Here is a 15,255-nt window from a genome sequence, read left to right on the forward strand (position 1 = left end):
ATTCCTTCAAAAGGCAGGACACTGATTTATCTTTATCCTTATAAAAGTCCTCAAACACCTTTAGGCTCTTTCATTTCAATTAAGTTTTGGCTTGTTCTTGCCTCATCCTCTTCAATTTGTCCTGGTCTGTTTTCTGTCTTTACCTCTTTGGGCTTGGCTTAATAAAGAAAATAAAATTGAAACAATCACTAATTTTTTTAATGCATCAGTGTTGCTAAAACTGTTTGGCAGTATGAATGTGTGTAAAATTCTGTGTCCATGATTCTTCTAATTGCCTGGCTCATGCTGATGTGATCTGGGTGTATTCATATTACACAGCAGCTGTCTCAGTTTCTTGACTCCCTTAGGGATGTGACTCTGTGTCTTGGACACGTTTTTTTATGGTCTTCTTTGCAAAAAGCCAGAGGAAGGAAGGGTTTAGAAAAGTTTCTGCTGCAACTTGTCAGACAGTGGTTTTGTTACATTTATGAAATGGGAAGTAAATGTTACGTGATGGTGTAGGAGGTTGCTTGAGGATTCAAGGCTTGCTGGCTTAGTCTTGGCAGACTTAAGGATGGTGGGATCCCAGCCTTGTTACAAAGACTCCTTGGAATCATCTGTCCTCAGGGCTGGGCTTCATCTAGGAGAGAGCTGGAGTTCAGAAGTGAAATAGCACCCCAGGTGATTAGCACTGAGTGCCCTTGTCTCTGGTGTAAAGCAAATTCTCTGAAATATTATGGTGTATTAAATCAAGTCATTAAGATTCTGAGGAATTAGAGAGGTATTTGAGTTTGACTGACATGCTAACTTTCTAGGATTATCTTGCTCATACTTTACCTTTCCAACTTCCTACTGTTGAAGGAGCCTTTGCCATTATTGATCCCTTTGTTCCCTTCTTTTTCTTCACCTGTGACTGCTGGCCTTGGTAACAGCATCTGTGACATAAAGAATATTAGACATCAAGGCATAAGAGTGTTCTCTTTGTGGAAGACGGCCTTTTTTTCTTTTTTTTTTTTTTTTAATTAAGAATTTGAAAATTGTCTGAATGAGGAGAAGGGATTTGGAAAAGGTAAAGGAAGTGTTTGATGATAGGGTGGGACAGTATTTCCACCCCTCCTCCCTTGAAACTTCAGTTCTGTTGCTAAAGCTAACAGACCTAAGTAAAAAGCTTTTCTACAGAGCAAGGTTCTTCTGCTGATCCACGTTCAGAAGACTGCCTTTGTCACCTTCCTTTTCTCTTAAGGTATGTGGATCCTAAAGTTAGAGATGAGTTTTCAAAATTTGCATGGAAATTGTTCCATTACAGTGAGCACCCATGGTAATAGGACAGATGGAGCCTTTCTTATGCCTGATAGCTACTTAGATGCCAAAAAGTTGACTTTATTTTTGTTATTCTGGGTGCTATATGTGTTTTGGCTCTTTCTGTATCTCTGATAACTATCCACAGGTAATAGCTGGTGTTCCATTTTGCCCATCCTTCCAGTTCTCCTTTCCCTGACCCTCCATCAGGCAGCTGAGTTGCTAAAGGAGCACACTTTTGGTTTGTGTTTTAGGAATGGAACATTGCAAAACTTTCAATTGAATATGATTCAGAACCATTTGGGAAGGAAAGAGATGCAGCTATCAAGAAACTGGCCAGTGAAGCTGGAGTGGAGGTCATTGTTCGAATTTCACATACATTGTATGACCTAGACAAGTAAGTTACCATTTAATTTACCTTGGATTTTAAAAAAAGGTGGGAAAAACCCCTTGGAATTTTACGTAGTATTTATTTGTATATTCTGGGCTACTTTCCACACCAAACAGTTCATAGTTAGAAAAACTGCAAATTCAGGTTTTGCTTTTATCCATCCATCCATCCAAATTTTATTACATACTCAGTAGAATTTTGAAACTCCAAAAAATGGTATGTAACTATATCTGAAATGCAGTTTTAATTTGGAGTTCTTTTGAAAATAATGTTCATCTTAATTACTTGTCATTTATAATTAATTTACTCAAACATGCCTGTAACTTCTCCCAAATAACATCTGGTTTTCTTTAGTTGTTTTGTTTGGTTTGTCTTTATTTCACTTTTTGTACACAAGTTATGAGAAAGTCCTTTGAGTTTTTTTAAGAACTATTTCCTACCAAATATCTATTCAATAAGTAATGGGAGATTGCTTGCTATCCCTGTGTTGCCTTATTTAATGTCTTGTTTATATTTTTCCACAGATCTATTTAATGGATTAGGTTAATTCCCTATTATGGAAACATAATCCACAAACTAGTTACAAGTATGATTTGTCTTCCTGTAACATTAAGTGATTTATTGTGGTAGCTGCCCATTTTATTCTGTTACAAGCTGGTATATAAGAGACTGTTAGACACATGAGAGGGCAGTGAAATTGGAAGCATTTACTTTTTGAAACCAATAGCTGACTTCTTTTTTATTCTAAATTGATTTTTTTTCCCTCCCACCCACACACCCTGCTAAATAAGCATTTGGTTTCATCTATCACTTTGTAAATTTTTCTTCAAAGTTTTCCTTTTTTCCAAGATTTCAGATTTATTTAAAATGGCAATGCAAAACATGGATCTGTGTTTTTACAGCAGTCAGTGTGTATAAGCTACATGTAATTTTCCCCCCATATATTAAGGTAGTTCTAATATTGAGTACTGTTCTCAATACCAGAATGGGAAAGTGAATTTCTTTGAATGTAAATACCATGGCCTTGTGTGTGACTTTGATACTTCTGTATTTAGCTAGGATCTCTATCTGCTTTACTTATCTAGTCTTTTCTTTGCCTTGAACTGTCCGTGTTCAGTATATCCTTTTTCACAAGGGAATTTCTGTAACCCAGGCATGAAGAAAATTTACTTGGTTATAAACAGTTAATTTATGTGTCTCCCTAGTGGGGAAAGAAGGATGGTAGATTTAAAGTTCTAACTGTCTAGATTACCCTGTATATTTGGGATTGTAAGATGGAGAGAGGTAAGAAGATATTTCTCTGTATGTGTAGGTGTGTATATTTTATAATAAAAACTGTTAGATACTATTGTCATTATTGACATGGTATTTTCTTTTTTTCTTTAATGCAGAATAATAGAATTAAATGGAGGACAGCCTCCTCTTACTTACAAGCGATTTCAGACCCTAATTAGTAGAATGGAACCCCTGGAGATGCCTGTGGAGACTATAACCCCAGAAGTAATGAAAAAATGTACTACTCCAGTTTCTGATGACCATGATGAGAAATACGGTGTGCCATCACTTGAAGAGCTGGGTATGTTCTGAGATTGCTTTGACATTTTGAAAGAAGATGTAATCTCCCACTAAAAGCACGATACTTAAAAGAAGTGAGGTCCTGCTAGTGGTTAATTGTTAACCTGATGCAATTATGGCATACAAAAAGAACAAAAAAAAAAAGATAATCGACTCTAACTTTTGGTTGTTTTCTGGTAAATGAGAAGTCAGGTCGAACTATACTAAATATTGTTTGGCTTCTTGTAATACAGCATAGCTGATTTCCCAGGGTGCCAAATAATCATTAAGCTACTAATTAATAGTCTTTGATGCTTCATTTTGTATTAAATACACTTTGTATCTTTGTGCTTCAGGTCATTAATCTGTCGTTTAACAAACTAGTTTTTAAAAAGCGCCCTCTTTTCTTGATATACTGAAAAAGATAGTAATGAGACAGTTAATTACTTTAGAAGGTTCTGGGGGGGCGGGGGGAAGTCTTAGATTTCTTTAAATGAAATTTTAAGCAATTGTATCAGCTGTGGTCCTGTGAATCTCCTCATCTCTTTCCTGTTTCCTCACACATCCCAAAATACAAGAAAACGTGGTATGACCTCCAAACTGCTAACAGAAGGCTCTGGACAGATTTTGGTTAACCTGTGACTGCCCTATCTAGTCCATTTGAACTCTCACAGAATAGACTTTGGTTTTTAATGCCTTTATAAGAAAAGATGATCTCACTATGCAGTGGTTAAGCTATAGGCAGACATGTTCTCCCATGCATCTGGTGAGCAATCTTGGGGCAGGTGGGAGGGTGTGGAAAAAATCTGATTACCTTCTTTTTATCTTTCTTTTGTGGCTCAAGTACATGTTTATCATCAGATTAACAATCTTTGTTAGTTAAGTTGAGGTCAGTGATATCTAGGAATGTTCTGAAGATGGCACTCACATTTTTACTGTGGTGGAAAAGTTTTTAGATATTCTGTAAATTACAAAAGTAATTGTTGCTTGTTAGTAATAATTAAAAAAAAAAGGTTGTGGTTTTAGGATAGCTTGCATATTGAAGATTTGGAAAATGATAAAGGGGTCACTTCATGGGGAAAAAACCAAAAAAGCAAAAAAGCCAACCAAACAAAAAAGCACCTTGCATCACCAGAAGAATTGGGACTGAAGTAAGACCAACATCTAAAATTTATAATGTATATGAATATAAATGTAAAGGAAAAACTTGAGTTTTGCTGCAAGTTAGAGGTATTGGATGTGCTTTGGGAAGGCTTGGTTGCATACTGTTTTAAAGCACAGTTTTTCATGTGTCCACCTTAGGGTTTTTCTCAGGATGCAGTAGTCAAGTGTCAATATGCTATAATTTTGTTGCCTTGCAGAATAAGCAAACAAGCAATTTCCTTGTTTCAATTTGTCTTTCAGGTTTTGACACAGATGGTCTGCCTTCTGCAGTATGGCCAGGGGGAGAAACTGAAGCCCTCACACGATTAGAGAGACACTTAGAGCGAAAGGTATGCTTCAGATTACTGCAGGCCTGACATATCTGGGAAACATAGTTACTCTTTTTAAATTAGACTGCGAAACCTAAAGGGATTTGGGCAAGTCGTGTTAGAGAAAAAATCAGGCCCACAAACTTGAACTCAAGGTGTTAATGATATAAATCAATAGTTTATTTTTTAAAGATTATAGTAGATAATCTTTAATATGAATTTTAGAGATAGTCTGTTTTACTCTTCTGTATAAAAAAAAAATTATTTTTGAAGTAATTTTATTTGAAGCATACATTTTATAATTTTGAAGGGGAATTCCTCTGACAACTAATGTATCACTAGTTGTCTAGGTTTCTAGTGTATTGAAAAGAAAGGCACAAATAGCTCTGGAAGACAGTCCATGCCTTCTGCATTGAGTTGAATTACCTTCTAGAGATTCTGCTGTTTCAAAAGGAGCACCTGTGTATCGTAGGTGACCTGACCATCTGTCCAGTGTTTGGATTCAGTTACAGACAATGTGTGATTTCCCCCTTTGTTTCTCTGTAGCCTCTAGTCTGATTTTGCTGTGTGGGTTTTCTTTTGTTTTTTTAAGGCTTGGGTAGCAAACTTTGAAAGACCAAGAATGAATGCAAATTCCCTCCTGGCAAGCCCTACGGGGCTTAGTCCCTACCTCCGCTTTGGCTGTTTGTCCTGTCGGCTCTTTTACTTCAAGTTAACGGATCTGTACAAAAAGGTAGGACTTCTGTGTAGTCAGATATATATTGTTAAATGACATGGTTTTCCCCTATTTCTCCTAATAAAATGTTTTTCTTTAATGATGATCTTCAGGTAAAAAAGAACAGCTCCCCTCCCCTCTCCCTCTATGGCCAGCTGTTATGGCGTGAATTTTTCTACACAGCGGCGACTAACAATCCACGGTTTGATAAAATGGAGGGGAATCCTATCTGTGTTCAAATTCCATGGGATAAGAATCCTGAGGCTTTGGCCAAATGGGCAGAAGGCAGGACAGGTTTTCCTTGGATTGATGCAATTATGACACAACTTCGTCAGGAAGGTTGGATTCACCATTTAGCCCGGCATGCTGTAGCATGCTTTTTGACTCGAGGTGACCTCTGGATTAGCTGGGAAGAAGGAATGAAGGTATTGTTTCTTATTCTTGAATTTCTTAAAGTACTTGTTAAAGTTTCAGATAGTCATCCTAGAATTGTTACTGTGTGTGCTGTAAGTTGGATTTTAAACCTTAAATTGTGGGCAAAACTAAATCAGTTCTGATAAACCAGGTGTGCTGAAATTTTTCCTCTTGGATCTCCCCTTTTACTGAAACGTTAAGAGTGTTTCTTGCAGTCAAAATAGGTCTGAAATTCTCTTAAATTTGAGATTTCTTGTTAAATCTTGACAAGTAAGCATGGATAACTATTGTAATTTAGATTTATTTCTTTCCCAGTCATTCTGTGTATGAATAATTTCTGTTCATGTCTTGGATCTGCTTCCCTGCAAAGGGGAAGAGAGAAAACTGACAATGTCCCTTCAGCAATTTCTGTCACTTTGCCCAGTGTTAGAACTGTGAGTAAAGGCAACACAATTTGGCTGAAGGCTCAATGCAGTTAATTTTAAGCAAGTATAAGATGCTGAAGTTCAAATTTAAGATGTCAGGTTTTTGAAGAAAACAATGGAATAATTTATTCTCACTAATTAATTGAATCAATTTTACATTTTTAGAAGGGTAGCATAACTTTTACTGAGCAATAATAATAATCTATGAAAAATTGAGAATCGGAGAATTTTATTTTTGAAATCTAAAAAAATTTAATTTACATCAGGATTTTGACCCCATACTTCTATATGTATATAATCATAGGAAATTTCCTTTCTTAACAAATCAGTTGTAAGCAAACACGTTTCAATTTAAAAAAATTTGGTTACTTCTGCAGTTCACAAATACAGACATTGGAGATTCACATACATGGGTAACTCAGTATATTACAGATAAATTACTCTGTAAATTACAGATACATGGCAGCTTGCTCTTACTTTTTCAATAATGCAGATACATGAAGGCCCCAAACTTGTGCAGTGGAAATAGGTTCAACTCAAACTTCCTTAGGTAGCAAAAGTTAATCTGGCCTTCCATGTGGTGTTATTTCCAAAGTCTTACTACATGGCAGCATCTAGTGGAATAATTGTGTGCTAACACACTTCCTGTTTAAAGATCTTGTTGCATTATGAGTCACCATCTATTTGAAATGTTTTTTGAAAGCATTTTAAGATAAATCCTAGTTCTTCAAAACAAACTTTTTTCCCAAGTAGTTGCAGATATTTATTAAAAGATACTTTTGTAATGCTTATTCACTGTATACTGTGGAATGAATGCCTTATTGAGTATATGGAGAGAAAGATGGAGAGATCATTGTTTAATGGTATTATTACCTTACTTAGACCTTGTATAGGAATTGTATTAGTTGAAGTTGGATGGCAGTACCAAGATGTTGAGTTTTTACTGCCTTAGCATGAAGACAGATGGTTACTTTGGAAAATTTGGAAATGGAAATCAGAACTTGCAAAAATATGTATTAAATAAGTATATGTTCTTAAAACTACTTCTAGGTACACTCTTTTTATAAAAGGTCCTTGAGCATTGTCCTTCACAGAATGAGGCTTTGCTCTGTTTTTTGTCAGTCTGCATTGCTGTGATCTGACTGAAGAGATAGACTTCCTTTTATACAAATTGGTACTGTCTGTGTTGAAGATGAAAAAACAATCAGTGCTGGAAGCTTCAATGTTTCACAGCTACTGAGCTCCTGATTTAAAGTAAAGCCCTTATATATCTTTAACTTTCTCATGTTTTGTTGGGGGTTTTTTAAACTGTAATCGGGTAGCAAATTAAAATTACAGTGTTTGGAAGATTTCTTTTTTTTTTTTTTGGTCTTCAGACCAGAATTCATTATCTGTAACATCACCCTTCAGTGTTCTTGGTGGTTCATAATGCCTCCAAGAGTGTGAGTGTGTTCTCAAAACTGTGACTTGCTAGATTAACTATATGCCTTTAAGAGCACAACTTCTGCATGTTGTTCTGCCCTGAAACTCTTGAATTCTACTCTTGGGATTCCTCACATAGTGAAAAGTGTGGAAGTTGAGGTATTCAGACCAGCAATTTGAGTTCAAAATGTACTTTGTATGTTCCTTTTGTATGTTTTCTGGAAGTTTGCAAAGCTTACTGAGTTGTGATGTGATGAAGCAATTCCGAAAACAGCAAATGCGACTTGGAAGCCATGAGGCACCAGCCATCCTTTGGGGATTCATTTTTCAAGGATGTGTTTATGTAAGATTGTGTAGCTTCCTGTGATGCTTACATGATAAAAGCCTGGTTTTGATTTTTTTCTTTTGTTCTTGAGTTTGGTATTAAGGCATTTGTAATTGCATACTGAGCATTCTGTGAATGCTGCCAGGTAGAAAAGAGCTTAAAGCAGAAACTCAGGAGCTAATGCTGAATAAGTAGGTGTACTGAAGGTGTGCCATGCCCAGACTAACTTGTTGCACTGCTTTCTTAAGGTCTTTGAAGAGCTGTTACTTGATGCAGATTGGAGTGTGAATGCTGGAAGCTGGATGTGGCTGTCCTGTAGTTCCTTCTTTCAGCAGTTTTTTCACTGCTACTGCCCAGTGGGTTTTGGCAGAAGAACTGACCCAAATGGGGATTATATCAGGTAACTCACAATCCAGAAATTGCAGTGATTGATTCATGGGTTGCTTAAATTATCTAGCAACTTTATACTTAACATGACCTTTTTACCTTTTTGTTATTTTTTTAAAGACGTTATTTGCCAGTACTTAGAGGTTTCCCTGCAAAATACATCTATGATCCCTGGAATGCCCCAGAGAGCATCCAGAAGGCGGCAAAATGTATTATAGGAGTTAATTATCCCAAACCAATGGTAAACCATGCAGAGGCAAGCCGTCTGAATATTGAGAGGATGAAACAGATCTACCAGCAGCTTTCACGATACAGAGGACTGGGTATGATTATAGAATATTTGCTTTAGTTATTTATTTAAAACTTCTCTCACCTTCTAGCAATTAATAATTTAGTCTCATAGCAGTGAGAATTAGGTCTAAGTTCAGGGTGGTGACCAGGGTTCATATCCAAGTAAATATTATATGTAACTGAGAAAGGAAAGAGTTTGAGGGGAGTACCTGTCCAAAATATTGCCTGAATTTGTTTTTTTGTGGGTGTTTAGAAGTGTTCTTGTTAAGCTGGGCCTTTTGTGCATTCTGATAAACTGTCGTACAGTTAAGTTTTAGCAGCAGTGGTTAGAAATTTAATATGGTTTCTAACTTCAGCAATACTGTATCTGCATATGCAAATGATGTTGCAGAAGTAGGTGCCAACCCAGCCCCTGGTGGATTCTTCCCCTTTGCACCTCAACCAGGTGCATTGTACTGCTCAGGAAAGTATGAGCAGTCAGTATGTTCAGATATTAATTGTTGCACTTAAACTCAACACACTGGATATGTGTAACTAAGGAATATTGGAAAAGCGATGCAGAATATGATGTAGAAAAATTTAAGTTAAGTAAATGTGAACTAAAATTGTTTGGCAAGAAACAGGAACAGGCAAGACAGAGAGGTGTTCTGTCATAAAATAAACCACTCAAGATGTGAGGGTGGAGAATTTGCTCTCACAAGGGAAACAGAATGCTGCACTTGATTTTTTTTTTTTTCTTCCCCTCCTTGCTATCTTTCTTAAATATATTTATTTTCATTTTTAGGTCTTCTTGCAACTGTGCCTTCTAATCCAAATGGAAATGGAAATGGTGGCCTAATGGGCTATTCACCAGGAGAAAGCATTTCTGGTTGTGTTAGTACAGGAGGTCAGTCAAATTCTTTCAATACATAGAATTATTGGGACTGAACTACATGAACTTCTTTTATAATGCCCTTGCCATTTTGTATTATAAAAAAGAACTGCTTTCATATGACAATTTTGAGTGCAAATCACAAATATTTTTAAATTTATTCACTGGTAGTATTTGTATATAGACATTGTTAAATTATTTTTTTTATCTCAAGTACGCAAATATTTTTCACCTATGTTTTTTTCCCCTCCAAAAATTACTTATTAACTAGTATCAAACAATTTGATTTCAAAAGCATTTGTATGTTATTTTCTCCTAGAAGTGCATAAGCATCCTGATATTTATAATAAGGAGTGACTTGTGAACTTTCAAGTGAGAATTATTAACTTTTAAAATTTTCTAATGCTGGTATTAGATTACATACTGGAATTTATTTCTACAAAATAAAAATAAGAACAGTATTAAGATTGAATTAACCCATGGTGTATTTTAAATACTTAAATTCTATATACACCTTAGACTCTTCAATATAAAATGATACAGCAGAACTGGAAATCTGTATTATTGCAGTTATTATTACAGGTTTTATATTCTTCGTAGGCTTTAGTCAAGGTTAGAAGCAGATTGTGGAGGAAGATGGACCTTACTGTTCTTAGCCAGTACAGTTCTCCTAAAGCTTTAAAATATAAACTCCTTAAAGCTGGGTGCTTGAGCTTTTGTTTCGTATACATTTAGGACCTGTATAAAACAAGAAGGGTTTATTTTTTAAAAATTAACATTATGTGCACTCTTTTCTCTTTGAAATGCATTCATGTATACATGTACTTAAGCTTTTCACATCAGAAATGCATTCCTTTTGTAGGAAGTTCAGTGAATTTTGGAAGACAAAAACTATTAGAGCTTTGGACCTATAATGAGGTGGTTTGAAAAAGAAAGTTTAAAAGCCACAATAAGCAGCCTATCACTTGAAGACAGGGGTAAACCCCCCACATTTTAGATCCCAGAACTGGAGTTGTACCTTCTGTTATGTTTAACTCTTCTCCCTGCCTCTCCAGGAGCTCAACTGGGAACTGGTGATGGTCATTCTGTTGTTCAGTCATGTGCCCTGGGAGACTCTCATACAGGAACAAGTGGAATTCAGCAGCAAGGTATTATGACAGTGCCTGTCTGTAGAGGATCTCCAAATCCTTGCAGCTATGGAAAACCAGACAAAACATCAAAATAGCATGGATAGATTTTGGGTGACAGCTGCTGTCTACAACATGAACTGACCTTGTTTCTGTTCTTGAAACATAGAAATTATTTCTTAGCGTGGACTTGCTTATCTTGTCATTTTTATCCTTAAAGTGCTCATCTAGAGAAGTATTTGTATGTTTTGAGTGGGAGGGATCACAAGTATGACTAAACAAAAATTAATAAACAATATCCTAGGCTACTTTAAAAGAAACTGAAAACCAGAAGTTCACCTTGGGTATTGGATAGCAAAATCGTATGTTATCTTTTCCCTGATTTCACTACCACTCTTTCCATATATAATTAATTTCCACAGTTTTGTGTGGATAGTTTCTAATTGTAGAACCAAATTTTTGTTAACTATACAGAACCTTAAGCTGTGGTTTGTGATAGATCCAATTTGCAATGAAATTTAACCCAACTGTTTGTTTCTTTGCAGTCTTAACAGAGGTGGTGTGTTTACTGATCAGGAAAGGCTGTAATCTGTGTTTTGTTTAAGCACCCAGAACGTTACCGGAACACGACAACTGTTCAGAACAAGAAACCTTGCAACTGCTTCTGCTGATTGCACTATTCATGCAGAACACTCAGTTTCAAGGTTGCCAGTAGATAGTTTACATGAATCAGAAGGAAGTTCTCCTCTTTCTTTTAAGTTACTTGCTTTTTTTGTTTTTCCACAGCTAAGTTATGCCAGGGATTCATTAACATTGCTATAACAAAATAATAGAAAGGATAAGGAGACTTGGCAGAAGTAATGTTAAAATTTATAACAACTTTAAATGTTTGGCTATACAAGCATTCTGCTTGTTGCAAATATAATGCATAAATATGTAGGCACTAAATGTTGTTCACTCTGCAGATATAAGTGCATATATGTTTAACTGCTGTAGACTACCACGAGGCTTATTTTTCTTTTGCCTAAGAACTCTTCTGCATTCAGGATAGTTTCTGGCAGGATTTTTCTTGATGATGGAAAATAAATCAATTGGCTCCTTTTTGTTGTTGTAAAGAACATAATTTTACACTTGCTTGCAGCTCTTAATTTTTTGTAGTATAATAAATATCTACTGTATCTGAACAGGTTACTGTCAAGCAAGTAGTATCTTACACTATGCTCATGGAGACAATCAGCAATCACACTTATTGCAAGCAGGTAATTTAAACAACAACAACAAAAAAACCCCAAACACTTTTCTTGGATATATAAGGGTGCAATAGAGTCTTAATGTAAACACTGATTTTAAATTATCAGGAAGAACGGCCCTTGGTACTGGCATTAGTGCAGGGAAACGCCCAAATCCAGAAGAAGAAACTCAGAGCGTTGGACCAAAAGTCCAGCGACAGAGCACAAATTAAACTGGTAAGATCTGAGGCACCTTAAAGTTATCAAAGTTCTGTACAAATTTTGTGTCTGTGATAACATTCATGTCACTGCAATGCAAAGGATCCTGAACTATTGCTGTAAATACTTCTTTTCTGGGGACTGTACAAACAGACAGTACGAAATTCTGGCTCTTAGAGTTTGTGAAGTATGAGATAGGAAGCAGTTGCAAAAATAGAGCCAGACTGAAGATTATCAGACATAGATCCAGGTGTTAATGAAGGGAAGATGGATAAACTGTGGATTTAATACATTAGCAGAGCTGCTTATGTAGCTTCAGTTACTCTCTGCTTCCACATCTCACCTTAAGTTGTGCTAGTGGCATTGTTTGTGTGAATGTATGGTGACCTGAATCAGGAGACTAAGACAACTTAAAAGGAAGAGCTTAGGGCCTGGATTAGTTTACATGTCTAAGTGGACTAATCAGAACATGTTTCAGAGAGATACTGTCAAAAATGTGCAAAATGCTGATGTGGTTCTTGAGTGTGAAGATGTAGGGACAAATAAGATTTGAAGATGTGAGCCTTTGTCATTGGTCTGTAATTGAAGCAGGTTACTCAGACTGCCCAAGTTTGTCAAGCTGTGATGAAAAAGACTTGAATTTGGAGAGGGCATTGTAGATGGATACTCACAAACAGGTGTGAAAATGTGGAGAGAGCAGCAGAAAACTGGAGAAGGAGGTGTTCTATGTGTAAAATTATTAACACAGAGAAGATAAGTTGATTGTGGTTTTTGGATAAAGTTAGGAACAGGATAGAGGAAAGAGAAAGCCAAAATTGTTATACCTCTTCCCTCAGTAGGCTTGTTTTGAGAGGAACATGGAAGATGGCCTGAAAAGAAATAAGATTAAAGAGTAATTACTACGGAGAAAAGCCTTGAGGACTGTCTGAAATAAGAGGGGACAGGATTTCAAAACTGGGAGTACAGCTGCAAAGGTTAAAGGTGACTGAGATGTTTAAAAAAACCAAGTGGAGCATTGCTCATTGTGAAATTTGAAGAATAAATAAGAATAGCACAACAAGCAAGATAATAGCACATGGAGAGACATTGTTGGAACTGGAAAACAGGGAATTCATACAACAAGTTTAGGAGATACATTTATCATCTCTAGAGATAAAAAGGGAAATTCAGTCTACTTCATTTGGTTTTGATAGCAAGATCTAATTTTGCTTGTTATACAGTGGCAGCACTTTGTCAAAGTTACTGTGGTGCATTAGGAGCAATTGTGTTGTACTGATTTGATTCAGTGCAGAGCCACAGCGTTGTTTCCATAATGCTGTCAACTGAGGAAGTGAGCTGAGACCTTAGTGAGTGATCCATCTGCTATTTTCTCACATACTGGAAGCCCTGTAAACTGCTTCTGTGTTGTCAAACTGATTTCTGTTACTTGGATGGACCTGAGTGGAACATAATTCCAAGAGAGTCTGTGTTTCAGTAGCTGTCTAATCCTTAGTATGTGTAGATTCATTCAGCATCCATGTTTTGTATTGCAGAATTCCTTAGGTGCTCGTGTCTGTGTAGAAGAACTACCTGCAGAGCGAACGTCTGGTTCCTGTCTAAGCTCTTTTTCAATTGAGAGACAGGTTGGAGGGGTTTTTAGTTTGGCAGAGAAGATGATTTTGTTAGGGGTGTTCAAAGCATGCTGCAAAAGCATTATAGTCAATACAAGCATCAGCCAAGATCATACTCAAAAACACTGCTGGCAAAAGGTTGTGCACTTCTGAATGGCACTAAAGTACAGCGTACAGAGGCTTTTGTTGGGTTTCTCTTATTTTGTTTCCTTGTCCTTTTAGCCTCTAAGGTGAGAAATAAGAATTCTGAGTATCTGGGCCAGTACAGACTGGGACAGGGCTTCCTGCATTGAGAAGGGGGGGAACAATATTGGTCCCCTGAATTACTTCTGTCTTCAAAGACTCACATCAAACTGCTTAAGAATATTTTTTTTCTTTTTTTCTTGCAGCTTGATTGGAAGAGAAGTTTTCCACTCAAAGAACACATGGGACAAAATTCCTGCTACTCTGTATTGGAGCTAAAGTGTTGTGAGAGTTCATGTTCTAAAATTACATACTTTTTCATAAATTATTTTCAATTGTTCTCAGTTGTTGTAAACAAGTCCAATTTTTGGAATGCATTATTTCTAACTGGCATTTCTATGGTTTTTAACTTTTTAATGACTCTTTCACAAAGGGCAAATTGAGTTTTGTATATAAAGTATTTGGTGAAGAATTTGCTAACTTATTGTAAATATAAATATTCATGATTAGTGATAGACCCATCAATATATTTTTGATAATCTTTCATGTATATGGTAGTAGGAAAAGCTATAGTGCTGTTCTGAAAAACAGATGAAAATAGAGAGTTGGAAGTTTTTAAATTGTTATTATTTTTAGATTCCATATTTGAGCTCTGTATGATCAACGTCATATTTTCATAATGTAAGTGCTTAGGACTGTGTTTAATCAAATACAGTAGAGTTGTAACCGTAATTAATCACATCTGTATATAAAACACATGCCAATTTTAGTCAAGTTGTAAGATTTTCATGTATATGTCCAGTCCTTGTATTTCTCAGTTGCCTTGTTCAGTAATGACATACCTTGTTAATAAAAGAAAATTGTATATATAGATACATATGTTTGTCTTTTGTGTGCTCTGTTGCTCCTGCTTGTATTTCCAAACAGAATCATTTCAGGAAAGAAGAGAAATACTCTTTTTAGACTTAATCTGGAAGTCGCAAACAGTGAACTATATTACCTTTTACTTCCAATTTTCATGATATTGAAGCAAAACAATATTCAAATTATCCAGGCATTTTTCTTTGAACTGCATGTATGTATTCTGACCATTAAAGGGTTTTCACCAATGTACTTATTAAGTGTTCCTTCACAATCTAGGTGTTTGGGTTGGTTTTTTTTCCCAGCTATAATTACAGTTTGCTTGATAGCTGTGAAGTCTTTCTTGCAATGCATTTAATTTGCTGCTTTTTGAGGCTGTTGATTTCAGACTTCCATGAATGCTCAGTCAATACTGTCTCAAATGTTTGTGAGCAGTTGTATCTGTTTTCTCAGACCATTAAGATCTTTGAAGAAGCAATAT

At 36.0% G+C, this 15,255-nt stretch overlaps 1 protein-coding gene across 2 annotated transcripts in view; it reads left to right on the forward strand.

Annotated features, from left to right (window-relative positions):
* Window positions 1–14,790, forward strand: part of LOC131591520 (cryptochrome-1) — a 39,247-nt gene extending 24,457 nt beyond the window's left edge. The window contains exons 3-14 of one of the 2 annotated variants that reach the window (XM_058862315.1): window positions 1,533–1,675; window positions 3,061–3,245; window positions 4,628–4,716; window positions 5,288–5,428; window positions 5,524–5,835; window positions 8,245–8,396; window positions 8,504–8,706; window positions 9,459–9,560; window positions 10,601–10,693; window positions 11,860–11,931; window positions 12,031–12,138; window positions 14,120–14,790. In XM_058862315.1, the coding sequence (XP_058718298.1) occupies window positions 1,533–1,675; window positions 3,061–3,245; window positions 4,628–4,716; window positions 5,288–5,428; window positions 5,524–5,835; window positions 8,245–8,396; window positions 8,504–8,706; window positions 9,459–9,560; window positions 10,601–10,693; window positions 11,860–11,931; window positions 12,031–12,134 (1,596 nt within the window). In that variant the 3' untranslated portion in view covers window positions 12,135–12,138; window positions 14,120–14,790. The remainder of the gene's footprint in view (window positions 1–1,532; window positions 1,676–3,060; window positions 3,246–4,627; window positions 4,717–5,287; window positions 5,429–5,523; window positions 5,836–8,244; window positions 8,397–8,503; window positions 8,707–9,458; window positions 9,561–10,600; window positions 10,694–11,859; window positions 11,932–12,030; window positions 12,139–14,119) is intronic. The other variant, XM_058862316.1, reaches the window with a different exon arrangement.
* The last annotated feature ends 465 nt before the right edge of the window (window positions 14,791–15,255 follow it).

This window comes from Poecile atricapillus, chromosome W, assembly GCF_030490865.1.
Source record: "Poecile atricapillus isolate bPoeAtr1 chromosome W, bPoeAtr1.hap1, whole genome shotgun sequence".
Taxonomy (NCBI): Eukaryota; Metazoa; Chordata; class Aves; order Passeriformes; family Paridae; genus Poecile; species Poecile atricapillus.